Source organism: Bactrocera neohumeralis, chromosome 5 (genome assembly GCF_024586455.1).
Source record: "Bactrocera neohumeralis isolate Rockhampton chromosome 5, APGP_CSIRO_Bneo_wtdbg2-racon-allhic-juicebox.fasta_v2, whole genome shotgun sequence".
NCBI lineage: Eukaryota > Metazoa > Arthropoda > Insecta > Diptera > Tephritidae > Bactrocera > Bactrocera neohumeralis.
Genome location: NC_065922.1, coordinates 77,637,914 through 77,658,656, shown reverse-complemented (window position 1 = coordinate 77,658,656; position 20,743 = coordinate 77,637,914). Strand labels below are relative to the sequence as shown.

At 41.6% G+C, this 20,743-nt stretch overlaps 3 protein-coding genes across 3 annotated transcripts in view; 2 read left to right on the top strand and 1 right to left on the bottom strand.

Moving 5' to 3' along the window:
• LOC126759248 (luc7-like protein 3) overlaps window positions 1-20,743 on the top strand; it is a 144,273-nt gene that overhangs the window by 104,598 nt on the left and 18,932 nt on the right. The gene's annotated exons all lie outside the window — the stretch shown is intronic.
• Window positions 5,145-6,431, top strand: LOC126759249 (uncharacterized). Its single transcript, XM_050473971.1, has one exon. The coding sequence runs from the start codon at window positions 5,306-5,308 to the stop codon at window positions 6,221-6,223; it is 918 nt and encodes a 305-aa protein (XP_050329928.1). The 5' UTR covers window positions 5,145-5,305; the 3' UTR covers window positions 6,224-6,431.
• LOC126759245 (uncharacterized) overlaps window positions 8,480-20,743 on the bottom strand; it is a 162,912-nt gene continuing 150,648 nt past the window's right edge. Inside the window, exon 10 of the mRNA XM_050473966.1 lies at window positions 8,480-8,521. The gene's annotated coding sequence lies outside the window, so the exon portion shown is untranslated. The remainder of the gene's footprint in view (window positions 8,522-20,743) is intronic.

The window sequence follows — 20,743 nt, the reverse complement described above, 5'->3', positions numbered from 1 at the left end:
TACATTTTTAAGTTTCGTCAATGTAAATGGCTTAGGGAACAGAAAGTTCACCACGTGAGTGTGAAGAAAAAATTCTGCCAGAGCTGGAGGGAAGAAAACTCTAGCTGCCTAACTCTAGGCTGGCTTTGTTGAGAGAAAGGAGCGAAACTGCTAGAAGAAGTCGCTGCGAAGATTTTATGAAATTTGATATAATAGAACCTTAATGGAAAGTTTATCAAAGAGACACCAAGCACAAAAAAAGACTATAAAGACCCCTCTTTCATGAGGATTATGGGAGAAGCCAACAGGGTCTATGTTGAAGAAGGTCAAGTCTAACAAAAAGGCTTCCTTAACTGGCTTGATATTTTAAGATCAGCTTACCGTTGTGAATAGATTTGAAAAGAGCTCTTGGTTCTCGCAGCAATTAAGTGTTCTAATTTAGATCACCAATACCAAAACCATATTTTTCCAAAGTTTCATCCGAGCTCTTGAGAGGCAACTATTTTATCTGAGTTTAGTACTAAAAGATTCCAAAACGGTACGTAAATGCGGTGAGAGTACAGGGGTTGTTCGGAAAGTAATAGGACTGATTTGTGGTATGTTTCGGTGGCACCAGGCCTTTTTGGAGGACCGGAAAGAGGTCGTTGATGAAGACCGGAAGAAAGTGCAAATCCAAAGTGAAAACGATACTCATTGTCCTTTTTTACATCAAATCGACCGTCCACCATGAATTTGTTCCTCCTGGACAAACCGTCAACGCTGAGTTTTACGTGGAAGTCCTCAACAGACTCAAACGTGACCCTTCGTCGGGTTCGACAAGACATCGCTAAAACGCTTCCGAAGCCGCCCTATAGCCCGGATGTGGCCCTCCGCACTTTTTTGTTTCCTTACCTGAAAAGGCCGATGGAAGGCGATCCAAGTAGCATGCAACTCAGCTTTTAAGGCTATTCCGGAGAATGCCTTCCGTGGCGCTTTAAATGCTTGGAAATCGCGCTGGCAGTGCTGCATCGACGCAGAAGGAGCCTATTTTGAAAGATTTTAAATAATTGTAACGATTGGTTCAATAAATTTTTTTTTAATCGACCCAGTCCTATTAACTTCCAGACAAACCCTGTAGTCCGATGAAACGAGCAACAGCGAAGCATTAGATGATGAAAAGGAACCAGAACTTGATTTTACTGAATACCTAAGCCACAGAGAACGGAGTCAATAGATGTCTAGTGAGGATCTTATTTGTATTCTTCGTGAGTTCACTGGAGTTTAAAAATATCAAAGTTTCCCTAAAGGATGTAGCAACTTTTTTAAGAAATTATCGTATATTTTAATGATGTGGATGAGGCGAGGTAACAAATATGATTGCTGGCTAACAGTGAGAACCCAACTGGTGGTAATGTGGAGACGGAGCGGATTGTATAGTCTACTCAAGGTTCAGTCTTGTCCGTTCATTGAAACTAACGGCTCATGTAAGGCGAGTCTTTCGCAGTTCCATGAGAATGAGAAGCGCCATTTGCGACAAGTTGAAAAACAGTCGTTGCGAAATCTAAAGAAAGCAAAGCAACACCGTAAAAACAGTGCTCGTTAATGAGCAAATGCTGCGCTGGCAGTTACTTAAGCTTAACCGCTTGAGCGTGTTAGTGACGTCTGACATCAAAATCCTTTTCTGCCACGTTTTTTGTTGCATAATACTGCTCACTGCATTATTATTGCTGGCCACATCAACGTTATTGTTTTGCTTTCACACCCTTTTGGCGCTGTTTACACACAACTTTCACGCTTTACATTGTTGTTGCCGCGGACATTTCGCATTCCATGCAGTCGGAAGTAGCCACGGCTGAAGCTGGCAGATGCAACAGTAACCCGACAACAACAATATGCTTATAATGAATGCGAAAAGATGGCAGCAAAAAACCGTTGTAGCACAAAAATCCGCTGCACAAACGAGCTATAAAAGCAGCGAAGACAACGCTGGGTTATTGCCCCGGTACGCTGGCTTTGCACAACCAAGCGCCAGCAGCAGGCAACAAACGGCAAACAGCAACAATGTTGCGCAACATTGTTGCTCACAGTCAGAAGCCTCTCACCCAACGCATATTGACTGTTGCCCTTTCGGTGTCTCTGTCTGCGTCTGCTTGTGTGCCTATCATAAGTCAGCGCCTCGGTTCTCGTGCTTCTCCACTCCACTTTTCCGGCTTTTGCACTCCTTTTTTCCGGTTGCGCTCATCCATTTTCCTTCTTCTGTCCTCATGCCATACTGCTGTTGTTGTTGTTGCTATTTGGTCAGTCACGTCGCGCCCGTCGCTTGCGGACTGCAGCCGACAGCTGTAAATTGTCGCAACCATTTGTCGTTGCTTACGCCTAGTTGATTATTACTTGTGGCTGTTGTTGCAACAATATTGTTGTTGCGCTTAGATTTGTTGCCTACTTTTATTATTTCCTATTTACTTGACAAATTTAATGTTGACTTTGTAAAATACCATGTCACGTGACTACCAGCAAACTGAATTATTATGCTCAAATTAAAGTTAAATAATAAAAATAATTTATGAGATTATGAGATACGAGGGGATAAAGAAGGTCTAATCTTTTAAGCGTGAATGAACCTGCAGTCTGAACATAATTGCTACCCTCGAGAAGTCTTTAATGACACCATCTGCGAAAAAGAGACAGAGATAGAGAGAATGAGAGCGATAAAGAGAGAGAAAGAGCTGAAATGCGAGTTAGAGAGAAAGATAGAGGTAAATGGAGATATATTGTATAGAAAAGTTTCAAACCAGAATCACTTAGGCCCTGAATCTGCCTAACGTTGTTAATGAGAGAACCAAAAGAACAATAGTAGCGTCAACTGAATTCTAATTCGCGCTTGATACATCTTTCAGAAGCCCCAGAAAGCGAATCATTTATTCTCGAATTCGCTCCGGGAAGTAAAAGGTCTTATATACGAAAATTTTCCCAAACAAATGATGGACTTCAAAATATATCTTATATAATATATGGTAGAACCATTCTATACAAACAATGGATATACATCAGTAACGCCTCGGAGAACCAATTTTCAGATCTGTTTTCTAGGGAAGCTTTTAAAAATTCAATTAGCTATTGAAATCCAAAACTTAGTGCGGAATCTACCAGCCATCCGCGAGGTTCTATCCGCGAGATTGAACCATAATTTTAATTAGTTGATCAGCCATCAGCTTAGAGAAACTGGACTGAGTTGTAACTTTCAAAAGCCAAATTTGCGACCACAAGCTTTCCTCTTTATCTTCACTAAAACAGAGTTTTTCTCTCTCTACCTTTCAGGCCACTTTTAAAGTTTCTCCCTTACTGATAAAGTTAAAGGTTTCGAAATCAAAAGGATGACAAAAAATTGAATAAAAAAGGGCGGCGAATCAACGGAAAATCGACAGTAAGCCAAACTGACCGAGCTGCGTGGGAAACCAATAACAAGAGTGCGAGGACAACAAACAAATCTTGTTGACTGCCAGGCCTTTGGTAAATTGGGCACCACATGCTCGCACACGATACCGATTCACCTGTAGCGCTGACAGGCGATTTGGGGAATTTAGTAGCGGCACTAGTGGGTTGCACTAATGAAAGAGGGGGGCGAAACCGAAAATAGAATTATGAGTAACTAGAGTCCAGCACTGTTGCTTGCGGCATTGTGTCAAATCGCAGACAGCAGTGCAGCGCCCTAAGCAGTGTGAAAGTAGGCGCGCATTGTGGAACGAAGTGGATAAATCGAGGGAACAAATCGCATCAGCACAGAGACAAATGCTATAATTGCAGATTAACAATCAGGTATACGCGGCGCAGAGCGACGGCAGCGCAGAAGGAATGAATGAGATGCTGATTTCGCTGTGCTAACAAAACCAAGGAATGCAAGACAAAGATAGACCGACTCACGATTCCTGGTAGAGAGGGTGGATAAGAGATGTAGGCTGCGAAAGCAGGCCGAAAAGCCAGTGAATGAGTGGCATGCCTGACTGCTGACTACATTGGAATTTGACTGCGAGTGTTTCTGCGACAAATCACTTTGCTCCCACATTCAGCGTGGCAATCCACTCAGCTCGCCAGCTCGCGTGGCGTAAATAGAAGTAAGAAGCAGCGAAATAAAATACGTTCAACTTCAACAGACGCAATTCTCGGCTGCGCTTTTTGTGTACAATCTTTGCTTTTGTTTTGCTTACATACACAAACATACACATTCACACAAAGGACATTATTTATCAACTTGTCTGCATCGCTGTCAAGCAACGCGCCAAATCGAGGGCAACAGCAAATGTAATTAATTTTGTGAACAGTTTTGAATTTATGTACGTCTCAAGAGCGTTTCATGGACTTTGGGGATTTGTTGCTGATTTGGATCTGCTTAATGTTAAACCCATGCTCGAGCATCGCCATTGGAGCTCCATTGTTCGGCGGTAGCGTACATTGAACTGGCTTGCGATAAGAATGGCCAGCAGATTGTGTGTGTTGTGGGCTGGCATGAGTGACCCCAGTGACATACTGAAAGCCGAATGGTTGCAATTAAATAGTTGTTTACAATAATTGTACGAAAATATGAAACAAAGAAACAGCTCCCTAGAGCTGCGGTGGGAAGCTCGTAATAAACAATGGAAAATAAGGAAATGTTAATAACTTGAAGGCATGTATATATTCAATCGGCCTCCGCCAGCAACTTTGTGTCCGCAATCTGAAAGACAAAGCACTAAGCTCCGAAGTACCGGTCACATTTAGTTAGGGTTTCACTGAGTTCAATGCTTATTTTGCAAGGCTCTGGCTACGAAATAGAGCAAAAGCGTACAGAGGATACCTTTAGTGGTCAACTCAATTGGAGACTGGTCACAAATTCAGGTTCACACGGCTTGAATCTGGGTAAGAAATAGAACAAAAACGAACAGTGGATACCTTCAGTGGTCAACGCAATTGATTGCTGGTCAAAAACTGTTGTTCACTGGCTCAAAGGCTGGGGCAACGCGACGAGAGGGTTAGCTAAAATGCGGAGCTAAACTACATAAAAGAAATCTAAGTTCTGAGATTTAATTTTTTAGTCAAACAGCACCGAGCCGATGCCTACGTAATGAAGTCTCCACGAAACTTTATTATTTTTCACTGGGTAACCCTTCACAACTTCGTTCGTTTTATTTTCAATAATTGACATTGTCGTTCTAGTTAAAATTTTTGTACAACACGTGATTTGTACTATAAAATTTTTGTTCGGAGTAGAACTCATAAAAATTTATTGTGAAATTGTAAATTTTCGATCTCTACATTAACTAAACTTCCGAATCTCTCTCGTGTGCTCCAGAACTACACTTCTCTCTGAGCCATGCAACAGAAAGCGTCTTGCAGCAAAACCGCCTTGGGGGACATACAGCTATGCGCCAATTTTGCCGTGAGCAAAGCCATCAACGAAGCAATCGCATGGATAGTGTCCGATCCCGCAGAGCAGTTCCTCTACAAATATCCACGGGAGTGCGAGGTACAAGCGAACAATCGTTTAAAGCTCATACCCGTTGACACCGAAAGCGCTTCCACTTCGGCGAAGGAGCGACAAAGCAGCATACGCGCTGTTACCGAAACTAATGCGAATAAGCGCATTGATTGGTTTCGCATTGACGAGTTCTCGCTGCATCAGCTGGTGCAGCTGGTCTACGATTACTTGAGCATGTGGCGCCTCACGCCTAACACACAGTATCAGGTGCATCTGGAAAAGGATGCGGTGAGCGAGCAGCCACAGGGCTGCACATATTGTCTGAGTGCGTACTTTTCACGTCACTTGCAACCCGAACTGGAGCAGCGCAGACCGCTGGCGATGACCAAAGTGAACTTTAAGGTGCACGTATCGCGTTTGCTGCCTCAATTCTACCCGATCATGATGACATATCGCTTTGAGAATTCGAATGCGGACTATTATGCGCTTGGCAGTCGACGCTTGCGACGTCTGGATTTTCAGCGTTTCTTTATAGATATGGCTCTGGAGACGAAGCTGGGCTTTTATGCGCAGATCTTAAAAACGCTCGCATACGGCTACGTGCAGAAGAAGGGCCGAAACGCAGATAAACATAAGGAAGAGTGGGAGAAGTGTAAGGAATTGAAATCGGCAGTCACCACCTTATGCATTTGCGCGGCTAAAGACAGTGAAAGCAGATTGGCTGAGAGCAGAAACGGGTTAGAGACCGGAACTGAAAGGCAGCGGAAGAGTGATAATGAAACTCTGGCTTCTGGGTCTGGTTTCGAACTATGACTACAGCTAGTATGGAGTGAAAATGAATGGTTATAGGGTGAACTGACTAGGATTTGGCAGGGGCCGAAGAGACGAACAAGACGCATGAGGTATACTCTAAACAAGTTAAGATTTCATATGCATGACATAGAATGGAGGTCAAAAGAGACATGTCTTAACGAAAAATGAAATTTAAATCCAAATAAAACCAAAAACGATTTCAAAACTTTTCAAGCAATCATAATCACTCTTCTGTTATATTTTAGCACCAATACGTTAGTTCGATATTTTCGCTGTTCTCTATTTCCATGGTTTAAGCAAAATCCTGGCTATTATAGCATATATACCCTACACGTCGAGACTTTTGTTATACCCTTTTTAATCTTAGATCTGCCACTTCATCTGGCATAGAAACGAGCTTCGATTTTCTGCTCTTCCACCACTGAAGCTGGTAGTACATGGAGTTTGAAAAGCAATATATCTTCTTTTCAAGTCCTCCAGGGAAGTTGTGCTTTGAAAATTAGTGCTGATTATAGAATTTCTATAAAATTTAACATTCAAAATTAAAATATTACGTCTCTTTGTGCCGCAAGGTAGCAATGACCGAACCTCGAACCACAAAAAGCTGGGAACAGAATCTATAAAAAGCCTTTCGGTTTAGGGTCACATACTCGCACACACAATTGAACTCGTGAAGTGATTTGCGTATGGTTTTCGCTTTGTATTTGCGCCAACTGTTGCTGCCAGCAACCAGCAACCAGCTACTAAAAAATGCACCAAATGGCCTTTTGAATATGAAAGGAATAGGAGTGAGTAGCAAGTGGAGTTCAGGAGAAAAATTGCAAACAAAAACTACTAAAAATGCAATGCGAGCAACAAAATAGAGTAATATAAAATTCAGCAACGTCACCGAAAGGCGAGCGCCAAAGCAGTCAAAGCAGCCATCGAGGCAGCTATGGTGACCATCGCCATAGATACGGCCACAGCTCTGAGGCTTGCTGGCCACACGTCGCCGCCACTAAAGCAACGTTTTAGCCGTCGCTCAACGATATTCTAATGGTCAAATCGGCCACTGAAGCGCACTTGCTTGGGCTCGTAAATATGCGCGTGAGTGCACTTAAAAAACTAGAACTTGGGATTTCTGTGAAAAAAAAAAAAATATAATACAAATAGAAATGGAAGTAGAAAAGGAAGCAAAAGCGTGTTGGAAGAGTATGTTATTGCTAAAAAATTAATGTTTTGGGAAAATGATGCGAGGTGAAGAGCAGCATACATACATGGAAAATGAAGTGCGAAAAGATATTTGAAAAGTAAAGAAAACGAGTTGAACGCGATGCCAACATTTAGCCAAGACACACATTTGTGGATTTCTATTGAACTTTTAGTCAAGACGCACACCGCTAGATTTATGCCATGCTCACATTTTTCTCTGAGCAGTTAAGAGGTTTCATGATCATAAAAGTTTGGTGGGAAGAGAAATTTATAAGATATTTAGCTTAATTGTTAAACTGATTTCATTATGATTTTAAGAAAGTAAAAAAGGCTCCAACAACAGTCTGAAAATGGCCTATATGTTTTAAAAACGCATTTGGAAGATATGTTTAATAACATATAATAAAGAAATGCAGATTTGTTCAAAAAATTTGGTTCCAATCACACTTTTTCTCAACTGCTGAAATTCAAAGGGTTTAAAATTGCGCTATAGATATCTTTGAGACTTCAAGATGTGACAAATATGTACATGAACTCCTCACTGCATTTACCCATGACTCAAACCACCAACTCACGTTCTTACACTCACTCGTGTTGCAACCACATTCTAAGCATATTTAAAAGCGTTCAGTACTAAGTGTGATGTGTGGTGATTTTAGAAATTTCACGCAGTTGTTATTGTCAATAGACATGTGTCCCTTCATTTATTTATAGATACTTCTTCCTAATGCTTCTCTTTAACTGATTGCTGTCTGTGCTAAGCACTGAATTAAATTTAAGCTGATCATAAAAGTGATTTTTATAACGCCATAAAAAATGCTAACTGCGCGATGCGAGCAAAAATCCCATGTCACAGCTCTAGCAGGGAGGAGAAGAAAAACAACAAAAAAAAAAACAAAATACATGCGAAAAGGTACGCAAAATAACAATAAATGAGGTAAAATTGCTTGTAGAAGTCATTGGAAATTATATGAGCCACAACGGTAATGCTTTCCTTCGCGGAATGCCAAAAAAATTACGTAAAGTCGTACAGGTGTTCGAATATTTATGCGTCTGTGCACTTACCTTTTTAAAGCGCGTAGAGACAGTGTATGCAATGTAGAGAATCTGCGAAAGAAGAAAAAAAGTAGAATTAATGAACATGGTACTTCTGCTTGGTGAGAAGATTGGGGCATTTGAGGAATACATTTACTTATATTAAAACGAAATGTCAAAAAGTTCTCTCTTCTCTTATTTTCAATCCATTGCGGCATTGCTTAAAAATAAAGCAATAATTGATGTAATTGGTTTAAGGAAAGAAAGGTCTTATCACATCTGATTCATACTTAAGTTCTAAAAGAAGGATCTATGTGAGAATTTTCTGTCTGTATCCGCAAAAGCAGGGAGCTCTTTAGGTATAGCTAGGTATAGGGAGGATGGAACTGAACCCAAAGTGGGTGCTTTCTCAGATGTGCAAGGAGTATGAACAAACGACCTAAGGAGTTAAAATATTACGCATGTATATGTACAAAAGTAACACCCGAGAGTACGAAAGCTTTAGGTGAGCCTAGTGCTACTGAACTAATGTTGAAGATCTAAGCTTCTATTCTGAAGTGGATGGAAGCCATAGCTGTAGGCGAGGTTATGTTAAACTGGTAGACAATAAGCCACGCATAGACCAGTCTTGGTCCTCAGCGAGGAGTTCAGTTCCTAGGTCCAAGAAAAGTAGTCATCCTTTAGGATGACTGCCCTTGACGCGGCTTTTAACATACTCTGCGGCTTCATTATCGATACCTCCTCCAGTGTTTCATACCATGGGGAACGCAGATGCTTACAGCGTAGTCTTGCCAATGCGGGAAAAGTGTTGCTCCACTGTTTCCCTGGTCTTCTGTCTCGATCTGTCAGTCCCATTCTGCGGGCGTGTGCCGTCACCAAACAGTGACCAGTTAGTATTCCGATCATTTTCCTACAGTCCCTTTTATAGAGGGGCAAAAACAGGGCGCATAGCTTCTCCCCGGGTTTAGGGAGTTTTGAATATACATTCCTTGACAATTACGGCCAGAACGTCACATGCATGCAATTTTCTCATTCCACAAAAATAGGTCTTTGCTAGTGCTTTCCCCCGCTGTAATGAGTTTAAATGGTTGCCAAGTGCTTAGCAGAGGATTAGCGATGCAAGAAAATGCAATGAAAGCACACTGTATGTAATTAGATACTTCTTGCACAAAGCCGCACATGCACACGCATTCTCAGATATTGTCATATGTGTGTGTGTGTGCAGTCGATGTAAATGCGCTTAGAGCGCGCTTGATTAAGATTGAATGCCTCAAAGAGAAAATCGCGCGCAATTAAACCAAAATGAACTGATTGACTGGCGGCTAAAAGCGTACACGCTTACAATAGTCGGTATGTAATAATTGCAGCGCTACGCCACTTATGCGCCGATGTGTATGCGTGTGTGTGAGTTAACCCATTGATGGCTTGACTCATTCACACTCACTTAACTCATTGATTGCCAGCGCACGTCGTCGCCAAAGACAAGTAAGCATTTAATTTCACGTTTTCGCTGCGAACGCAAATGGCGAATGTGTGCATGCGAGAAGACGGGGATCCCTACGTGCGGGCTCACATACCGACAAATCGACGTATAGGGAGCACGTGCGAAGCTGAACGAGAAATCTAAGCTTAATTATTAATGCTGAACTTTAATTTAAATTCAAACAACGCAAATCGCATTCAATTTCTCAATCCTTTCACGACGTACGCACACACACACACACGCTCGCGGGCATGCAGGCACTCGCCTATCGCATATGCCCGTTGGCATGTATTAGTTTGCCATTAAATTTGCAATTTCGAAATTGCAATGCCGAAGCAGTGGTGCATTTGATAAATAAATAAATAAATGAATGAGTCTGGGTGGCTTAGCAAATGGCATCAGAAATAGAAGTAAATAAGATTGACTAAAGCCAATGCAATGCATGCGAGTATGCAAATAGGCACGTATGTGTGCGTGCGTCTGTGAACTGCTTGCTGGGTGTAAAATCCTTTTTATTTATTTATAACGGTGCTTTGAAAATCGTAGAAATTGAAAGGATACGCACGTGCGAATGGCGACGTGCCGCAAGTAGTTGTACCGTTATATAGCCTAGCGCTGCTGTTGCGGCTCTTTCCAGCATCCAGCTTGCCTTCCTTGAGGTGTGCTATGTATGATTTACGCATACCTAAGTGGTGCTGCGCCTAAATATATGCCTTCAAGTGCTGTTGGCGTAGACTTTTTAATGAACCTAGTTTTTGAAATTAACCTACGTGATGTTACAAATATTGTGTGATTAAATTTTTAAAGTTCGAAGACTTATGTGAGCGAAAAAAATCATTCATAAAGAAATAATTACTTTTCTAAGGCATATTTTGTCAATAGATTAATGGACCGAATGACTCGGCAAAAACTGGGAGAGCTTGGCTGGGAAGTTTTGATGCATCCACCATATAGCCCTGACCTTAATGGAGGAATGGAAGCCTGTGAAAATTACTTGTCGCAGGTTTGCGCAGAGAAACCAGAAAAGTTTTACACTGATAGAACAATGACTCTAGCGGAAAAATGGCAAAAAATGGTCGACCAAAATGGTACATATTTGCATATTTGGTTCATTAAAGTTCATTATAAATATAAAAAAATCAGTTAAAGTTTGATTGGATATACGAAAAGACTTTTTCGACTATCAAAAACTATAAGTTTTGATTACGTTAGGAGGTGTTAATCAAAGACTTTGACAACAAAAATACATCATTAATCATTTCAGAACACAACGATTGTGTCTTACACCAAAATCAGCCCTGAAAAATGAATTAAAATATTTTGCAATTTCTTCTAGAAGTGAAATATTCATGAGTAGCGTAATTGTTGCGTAAGCATTTAATTACTAACTGCCGCCTAAAAGTATGTTAACCCCAAAAGTGCTTCAAACAAAGTCAGCGCGCTCTCACACGAAGTATTATGCAAACAACCGTTGTGCGGCAGTGAGTGAAGCATACATTTAGGATCAGCATTTTAACGGGCATAGTGGAAATTTCGTTTTTGACATTGCGGTTTGCGGTGATGCTTTATGCGCGCGTGTGGCTGCGTATGTGTGGGTGTGTGATTGCATAAAAGTTAAATTAAACTAGAGCTCATCTATAGCCAGCGCTGTATGTATTACAGGCATATAACTATTTATGGCGAAAATTTTAATTAGAAATTAAATGACGCTCATTATGAAAACAACAGCAAAGCAGTTGACATACTCATTTCAGCATTTCGTCAGCGAAAATTGCAGCTATAAATATATGAAAGAAGAACCTTCTTGTTTCATAGCAAATAGATTCTTCACAAGTGGCGCTCACTTACTCACAAATGATTTTTCGCACTGTCTTCCGCTCTCCGACTCGTTTATTTCTATTTCGCTATTCTACAAGCTTTTTTCCTTCGCTCAGCACCATAACTCCAAAGGCTAAGCAGCGTGAAAAGTGCATGCAAAGTGACAGCTCCGAATCAGCATATGAATAAATTTAGAGAATCGCACTACTGTGCGCAAGTTGATGGGCGAATGAGTGAGTCTCGAAAAGTTGGTGGAAAAGTTTTCACATTTCGAAAACTAAATTCCAGTTTTGTGGTAAAATTTACGGTGTTACTTTAGTGTGTGCAGAGTTGCCATACCGCTGGTTGTAAAAAGTTAAAGGCGCAGTAAAATTAAATGGTGTTAATCAAGAAATTACTACATAAACTGAGAGCCTGGGCGAAATATCACGCATTGGCAGGAGGTTTCCAGCAATGAGGTCCCAGTATGAGCTGCTGATGTGAGTTAGTGTGGTGTAACGAATATCTGGATGAAAAGAAGACAAGTATACTCAATTGTGTCCGTGTGCTGGGAGGTTCTTCGATCATCATGCAAAGTTAGATAACTCGTTGAGCCGCTGACTTTGTTTTTTCCAATTAGTTACTTCCGAGTTTCCTGTTCTCTTTGCAAATATTTCACGGTCTCCGTATAGAAAAGAACCCAGTGGGTTTCCTGAGAATTCTGGATTCTTCTTCGAGGCGACAGTACCCCTTTGGTACAGTTCTACAACGCTTACAGTGGGTTGTTCGCCGCTCATTTGATACTTTTCTACCAGTCGCCAACAACATACTACATTTTTACTGTTTATTTTTAGTATCTAAACACCGTTTGTCGTAGTTGCTCGTTTATATGGTTTGTTGTATAACTGGGTATTTGTTTATGGCATAAAGCAGCTTGCAACTATTTTTCCATGTGTGCTTCGAGTGTAAAAAGTTGGGCATATAAAAACCGGAAGCACACCAAAATCTAAACACGCTTATAAGCTTTCATAGCCGTTAACTTTTATTGGTTATTCTAAGGCTTTAGGCCGAAGCTCCACACACACCACACACCACACTCGCAATGCTTCAGCGAGTTTTTGCTACGATTTTGCTACGTTTTTATTTGCCCCAGAGTTTTCACTTTTTCCTTGTTGCTGCAATAGGAATGCACATATGAATATACAAGCGATATGTGCGAAAAAATAAAAGCTACGTTTAATATCGGTGGAGTTTTGATTTAGAATTTTTTGCGAAAATATTCATAAAATTTGTGGTTTACTAGTGGAGGGGAGAAACTGAAAGCAGGATGAGTGGAATACTATTTACAGAAAAAAGCGGAGATGTAAAAATGAGGATAGATGATACGTTAGGAGAGAAAGATATTTGTAGAGTCAGAGAGAGAAAGAAGGAGCAAAGATAGAGTAACATGGAGAGAGTAACTGTTCCAAAGATAAAGCTAGAGATAGATAGTAGGTTAGGAGAGAGATATAGTTAGAGGCAGAGGGAGAGAGATGTATTGGTAGAAAAAATTACAACAGAGTGGGAGAGTGAGAGAAGTTATACGGATAAAATTATAGATCAGCAAAGATTGAAAGCAAAATAGTACTGTGAAAGATAAATAGAAATAGTTACTGGCGTAGACACCGCTGACGCTGTTATAGCCGAGTTAAAAACGGTGCGCCAGTAGTTTCTTCTCTTCGCTATTTGGCGCCAATTCTAGTGCAGCCATTCTCCACCTTATTTCTACGACGGACTGGAGTTCTTCCTTTTCCTCTGCTTCCATCGTCGAATACTGAATCGATTTCATTCAAAGATGTGGTGTTGTCAACCATCTGAACAGGATGATCTAGCCAACGTAGGCGCTATATATGGATTCACTAAACTATCGACTGCGGTTGTAGTTGTTGTAGCGGCAGAAATCTGCCGAGTTGACAGTCGTTGGCCGGATAAAAAAACCGGGTCTGTTCCAGTTACGTAGACCCGACTGTCTGGAAACGAAAAATGCGCAAAGGACTATAATTCTTCTGCAAAACCTTTATCTTGAACAGTCCTAACTACGACTAATCAAAGGTTGCCAATGTCCATGCCTCTGCACCATGTATCAGGACGGGAATGTGGGAGATACAGAATGAACGACAAATAATGATGAGTTGCTAGCATGACACATTATAAATGGAGACTGAACAGAATGACCAATTTGGAAGGTAACAATACGATAAATCATGCGTAAAATATATCCCCACATCGTTCTCACAAACATATAAAGATCTGCGCTAGTTTTCATAGAAAACTTGATTTGAAAATTCCTTAAGCCAAGTTAACCATTTAACACCGCCGCAGCGACTAACTTCCGAAGCCCTGTGCACACGCAATGCAACCACAAAACTTTGCTGCCAAAGGAACATGCTGCACTTGCAACACCCGCTCTACAGACTCACTCTCTCTCAGTTCGCATTCCAACCTAGCGAACACACGCCACATTCCCGAAGTAGAGTGTATAAATGCATCATGCTCTTGAGCTGCCCATATGACTTACAGTTAGTTAGTTGATAGCATTCTTAAACCTTTCAACCACAAATCTGTCAAAATTTCCCAATTTGAAAGTTTTCACTGTGCGCCCGCAGTGACAATGCACGGTTTACTTCTAATAGATCCCCAAACGCATGCACTGAGCTGAGGATTTAAGTCAATACCGAGACATATACGCACGCTCACTTACTCAAAAGTGCATTCCCACACACACACCACACATCTGCCCAAACGTACCGTTAGTTGGCGTGCGGTTGGCTGTCACTTCAGCCAGCATTGGCAGCGCGTGCAGGACCATTTGACCACAAACCAAACTTTCGACAATTTACGACTACGAAGTTGGCGCAGAAAATGCCATTGGAGTAAAGTTTAGCTGAAAGTTGCGCAAACTTGATTTGGCTAAGAACGTCTGTTGTTGGTAAACAAGCATTGGATCATACGAGTATCCACAAACAAACATATGTACGGCATACATACCTATAATATTAGTGACAACTCACGTGATATTTGATTATTTTGAATGTCACAGAGCTTTGTGACTTCCAAGCAAAATTTATTTATTTGCTTTTGAGGAGCTGCACAACGCATAGGCGCTGTTGTTGGCAGCAATTCAGATGCTAGCAAGTTTATGGACTAGGAAATAGCTCGTTATAATCGGCAGCATGGCCTACTGAACTCACTACAAATGGCGTAGGGCATAGAAGAGGGAGGATATTAGAGACGAGCTCCAACTATGGCAGTGCTTGGGGGCCAACTAGATAATCGTGCGACCTTGGTATTCCACTTTTGAACTCAGTATCTCATTACTTTATGAAGAGTTAAAGAAAGACGAAGTGATGAGGTAAATTAAGAAATATAATCTAGAATTTGGTATACAAACTTACACAGAGACAGAATAAATCATATCTGACCAATTTAGATCTGAGCAGAAGATATGATGTGGCATTAAACCGCATAATAAAAATAACGCAATTAACCCAAAGAGGGTTAATTAGTCTGGTGTAAAAATATGGTATGGCACAACTATTAGCTCTGGAGCTTTAATACGAATTTTTGATTCAACTGGGTAAAATAAAGTGTTGTAATAATAGGAAAGAACACAATAGACCACAAGTTGTGGTGCATTCCTAAAATTTCACGGCCGTTGTCTCAATGTCTGGTAAGCAGCCAACCGTCAGTTAAGTTCCGGTTAATGCAACCAAGACTCCTTCTTTCATTGCAGTTAACCAGAACTTAACTGACGTGTATACCTTCCCTGAAGTTCTACTACTTTAAGTCCTCATTTTATCACAATATTGGGTAGTCGAAAAAGTCTTTGGTCGATGGTTCGCTCGCTTCCGTTCTGGAAATTTCCATGTGAAGGATGCATCTCGCTCTGGTCAACCTATCGTTGAAAAAGTCGATGAAGTTATGGAAAGGATTGACCAGGACCGTCGCTAAGGAACTTAACATTTTTTATCAAATGGTTTTGAACCTTTTAAAAAAGGCTAGCTACAAAAAGAAGTTCGATGTTTGGGTGCCACATGAATGGCTTTTGAAAAATTTAATGGACCGAATTAACATCTGCGATTCTTTGCTGAAACGAAATGAAATCGAACCATTTCTGAAGCGAATAGTAACAGGAGACGAAAAGTGGACCAAATACGACAATAATGTGCAAAAAAGATCATGGTCTGAGCGTCACTAAGCTCAAAAAATGGTCGCAAAGCTAGGATTGACGCCTCGAAAGGCTATGCTGAGTGTTTGGTGGGATTGGACAGGAATCATCCTCTATGACCTGCTCCAACCTGGTCAAACGATTGATTCTACATTTTACTGTCAGCAACTGATGACATTGAAGCAAGCAATCGGCAAGCAGCCAGAACTGATCAACAGAAAGGGCTTCGCTTCCAACAGGACAACGTTAGACCACACACATCTTTGATCACTCGGCAAAAACTGAGAGAGCTTGGCTGGGAAATTTTGATGCATCCACTATATAGTCCTGATCTTACACCATCGGACTACTTTTTGTTTAGGTCAATGCAGAACTTCCTTAATGGAGGAATGAAAATTACTTGTCTCAGGTTTTCGCCGAGAAATCAGAAAAGTTTTACACTGATAGAATAATGTCTCTAGCGGAAAAATGACAAAGAGTGGTCAACCAAAATGGTACATATTTGCATATTTGCATATTTGATAGACCCACACATTTTATAACGAAAACTACATTGATGGTGCAAGAATAAATTCTTCAAAAATGTTTGTATGGCATCTTAATGCACGCCACAGTAGGACCATTCGTAAGTGGCAGTTGAAAATTTATTTGGCACTCGAAGTGAGGCAACTGTTTATTTCAGACTCTGTTAACAAGTGTATACACACAAATATACACACATTTTGGGAGCGAAATGTTCATTGTCACTTCTTCTGCGGGACGAGCGAGTGAGAGCGTGTGTGCATGCCTAGTTGGCATATGCATTCGATCACCGTGAGCACGGCTGGCAAGTCGCGCATTGCCGCGCAGACAACTCAATTGGCTCTGAGTCTTGATTTATTCAGGCCAACACTGAAGGCGAACCACCGCAAAGCGCAAAAGTTGATGCTGTTGCGGCAATGCAGCGGCGGATAGACATAAATACCGTCGCACAAGCTAACGAAGTCGCACAGACACACATACAAATAAACAGGTTGGCAGAAGAACTGTGTGTGTTGATATGCGTGTGCATGGCGAATAATATAATAAATGGCAACACCAACGTAGTAATCTTGCCACATTGGCATATGACATGTTGTGAACAGTCGTCAGCGTACACGCACACACACACACAGGCCGGCAGGAACAGTTATGAGTCGGCTACGTAGCGCAGCAGACATCGCCAAAGGCGAGAATCCGAATTGATTTTCTGCCGGTTGCGGCTGAGTGCTCTTGCCGCACTGCACGCCGAGCTATAGAGCAGTCTATCGCCGGCCTTACCCCACCCGTCTTGACTTGGCGGGCAGCGCGTTTGGTGGAAAATTGCATTTCTTGCAAATCGAGCGAGCGAGCATAATTAAATTTTTTGCAACATTGCTGCCAGCGCCACAGGCCAAAGAGCGGCGCTGAGCTGGGTTATGCCGAGCGGAGCGGAGCTGAGCTGAGTAGACGTTGATGGCAAAGATGATGACGAACATAGGTGCGCTGGCGTCGGAAATGTGGGCGTCGCTATGCTGCTGTCGCTGCTGAGCGGCTTGCTGGTGTGTCTGTTGGTGTGCCTGATGAGTCTGTTGATGGCGACGTCAACCGCAGCTGTGTATGCGTTGCTGTGGCAGCCGTTGTCAGGATGTGGAGCCACGTTCGACATTCACACGTAATTATCACACTTCCTGCACTTGCAGCCTTTGCCCACTTATCCATACAAACACACACACATACACTTGAACTCTTTCACTCAAGGCGCACGCCGCACTGCCTGCTTCAGCAGCCTACGCATTTATTTCACATATTGCTACTTCATTCCTCTCGACATCGATTTTCTCCATATCCCACCACCTTATCTTAATTATCTGCTTCATCGTCGCTCTCTTCAACGCCTTTTGAATTTCTTGCTGACGTCATCGTTGTTGTTGCCAACGCTGCGGTTCGTTATTGTTGTACTCTTGTGGCTTTTTGCTTGCTTGGTGCTGCTGTTGTTGTTATTTTTATTGGTTCTGCTTTCGTCCGTCATTGACTGTTTGTTTGCATTATTTCTGTCTCCTCCTGTGGCCATTTAAAGTTCACTTATTGGCAATTTAAGTTGGTGCTTGCCAGTTTTACGCTCATCAAAGCGTATGCATGATGTCGTATAGGGTTGCCAGATGCTTTTCTGCAGCCTTACTAGTGAGGTTGGGAAATATTTGCGAAATGCGTTCGTTAGGCATAGGATGGGAAAGTTTTAGGAAATTACGCTTCTGCGGGGAAGCGTATGAGTCAGACATATGTAAGTCATGAAACTATCATAAGAGACACTTGGTTTGTTCAATTTTACTTCTATCAATTGAAAGTGGATAAAAGCTAGTTAAAATGATGACTGAAAATTGATGTAATGAGACCAGATCACAGCAACTCTCTGAGTACTGAAATAAAGTCACTCAAGATTCGAATATACCAAACTGACCAGATTTTACTAAGAGATGGGTTCCTTGTAACAACTTAGGTAGACTACATGGTTGCCATCAAGACTGCGGTAGATATACTGCTCCGAAGTGTAGTCTCCTTCAGTGAGGTGTGCTTCCACTCTGACTGTGAGATCTTTCTGGCCCAAAATGAACCGTGCGAGATCCTCCGGACTACTTGCATGAAGCAAAGTCAATCTGTCTATTGTTGGGGTTCTGACTGGATACTGTCCAATAGGTGCACATGCGCACGACTAAGTATTTTCTCGGACGATCTTTGTCAAAACGGTATGGAGAAAGGCGAGGTGGAATCATCTTGTTCATTCGTCCTCTATTGCCAGGCTTTTGCCAGACTGAGATTGAAATATCGCGGATGATGGAGTCATGTGCAGAAGTTCACGCAAGTGAGGAAAGTTCTCTGTTTGCCATTCCCTTGGGAGTTGCCAGAAACGATTATTTTATATATGGCTTCCGGTCTTTGACCAATTATCCTCTTGGTAGTTTAAGAACATCCGTTTGAAGGCGAGCAGTGACAAGGCAAAACATAACCTAACCTGTGGCAAACTACAATACGGAGACCTTATCAAAGGTCAAGGTCGTGGAAAACAAACTCAGATGTGATTATCATTACATTTTAAGAATGGGCGCTAACTGTAGTTATTCTTGTGGTTCCTTTTTCTGGATCCGATCTCTATACATACTATGTATATCTAATCCGTCAAAAGGAGCGTGCAACATATTGTTAACGCACCCTTGAAGGCTTGACAAAACGATTGGAAAATGAAAATATTAAAAAAAGCTTGTTTTTCAGCACTGTCTGGCAACCCTACACTCGCTTATATGTAGCTGTAGCCCAAAGTGCACGGAGAAGTGTGTGAGCATTTTCAATTTCAATTATGCCTTTAAACATTTCATTATCATAACACATCAGCAATTATTGCCACAACAACAACATCTCGCATATCAACAACAAAAACCAAAACCAGGCTCGCTGGCCTGTTTGTCAATTCAACCATAAAAGATGCCACGTAAGCGTTTAAGCAACAATTTTTGTGTGCAATTTTGAGTAGAGAAAATTAAAATTCAATGAAAATTGCAAAAATAATTTGGTACACAGCCGCAGCAGCTGCTTGCAGCGAATAATTTCGAGCACACTGTTTGTATGTGTTTGTTGTGCAAAAAAGTTGCAACACTTTAAGCGTCGAAATTTATTCTGGATTTTCATAAATGCACACGTTGGCGTTGAACGCAAGCAACATTTGCTGCTTTCTAATTTATTTACGCGCTGCCGAAAGAGCAGCGAATGCGCCTTTGAAACTTAAACTGGCAAAAAGCGCCCACACACGCTCACAAAAATGGCTAAAAAAGCTGAAACTTTGGCTGAATATTAATTTATCTTTGTATGTGTGTGACGCAACTCGCTTGCAAGCAACGTATAGATGTGTGTGTGTGTGTGTGAAGCCGGTGTTTTGTTTTTCGCTTTTTAAAAGCGCCACTGCCCGCTACCTCTTGCATATGCGAAACTAAAACTAACTGTCTGCCAAATTGATTTCCAACTGCGCAGTTATACACTTCCACACACACACGCACAGGCACACTTGCGGCAAGCGCAGTTGACAGGGAAAATAGCAAAAGTGCCAAACTTCAGAAATCACTTCACTATACACATTTGAATTTCATTTCTTTTGCGCTAAGCTCACAAGCACGCACACACATGCATACATATGTATATACAAGTAGTGATGTCAGCACGCGGTGTATATGGCTGGTGCGGCGTGTAGCTTTGAATTGCAGAGACCACCTGCCAGGCAGCGCACAGCAGCGCCGCGGAGAAAGCGCAAATTTGCAGGAATATCGGCAGAGACAGACACGCACACACACAACTGTGTGGGGTATTTGTATAACATATACAAGCACGCGAGTGTGTGTGTAAGCAAAGCGCACATTATTTAGCCATTTTCTTTGACGCGCACATATACACCTGTAAAAAAACGTAAACTGTATACACTCACAATTTCTTGTTACCAATTTCACGAGTTTCCAACGCGATTTCTACCACTACACCCGCACGTCGTTTATCATAACGCCCGGGCGCCCATAAATATGCTATGTGCTGTCTCTACACATACATATGCATACGCGTTGGCGGCACTTTAGCGCGCGCACAACAACAACTGTTTGCTTTTATTTGTGATTCTTGGTGTCGCATAAAATTGAGTGCCTACAAGTAAGCTATGCTATGCACGAAAAACTAGCGCCTAAAAGCAGCTGACAGATTGTGGGAATTTTTTAATATACAAGCATACAGTTACGTATTTTATTACAGAGAAAGTGTTAGATTGCTTTTAGGC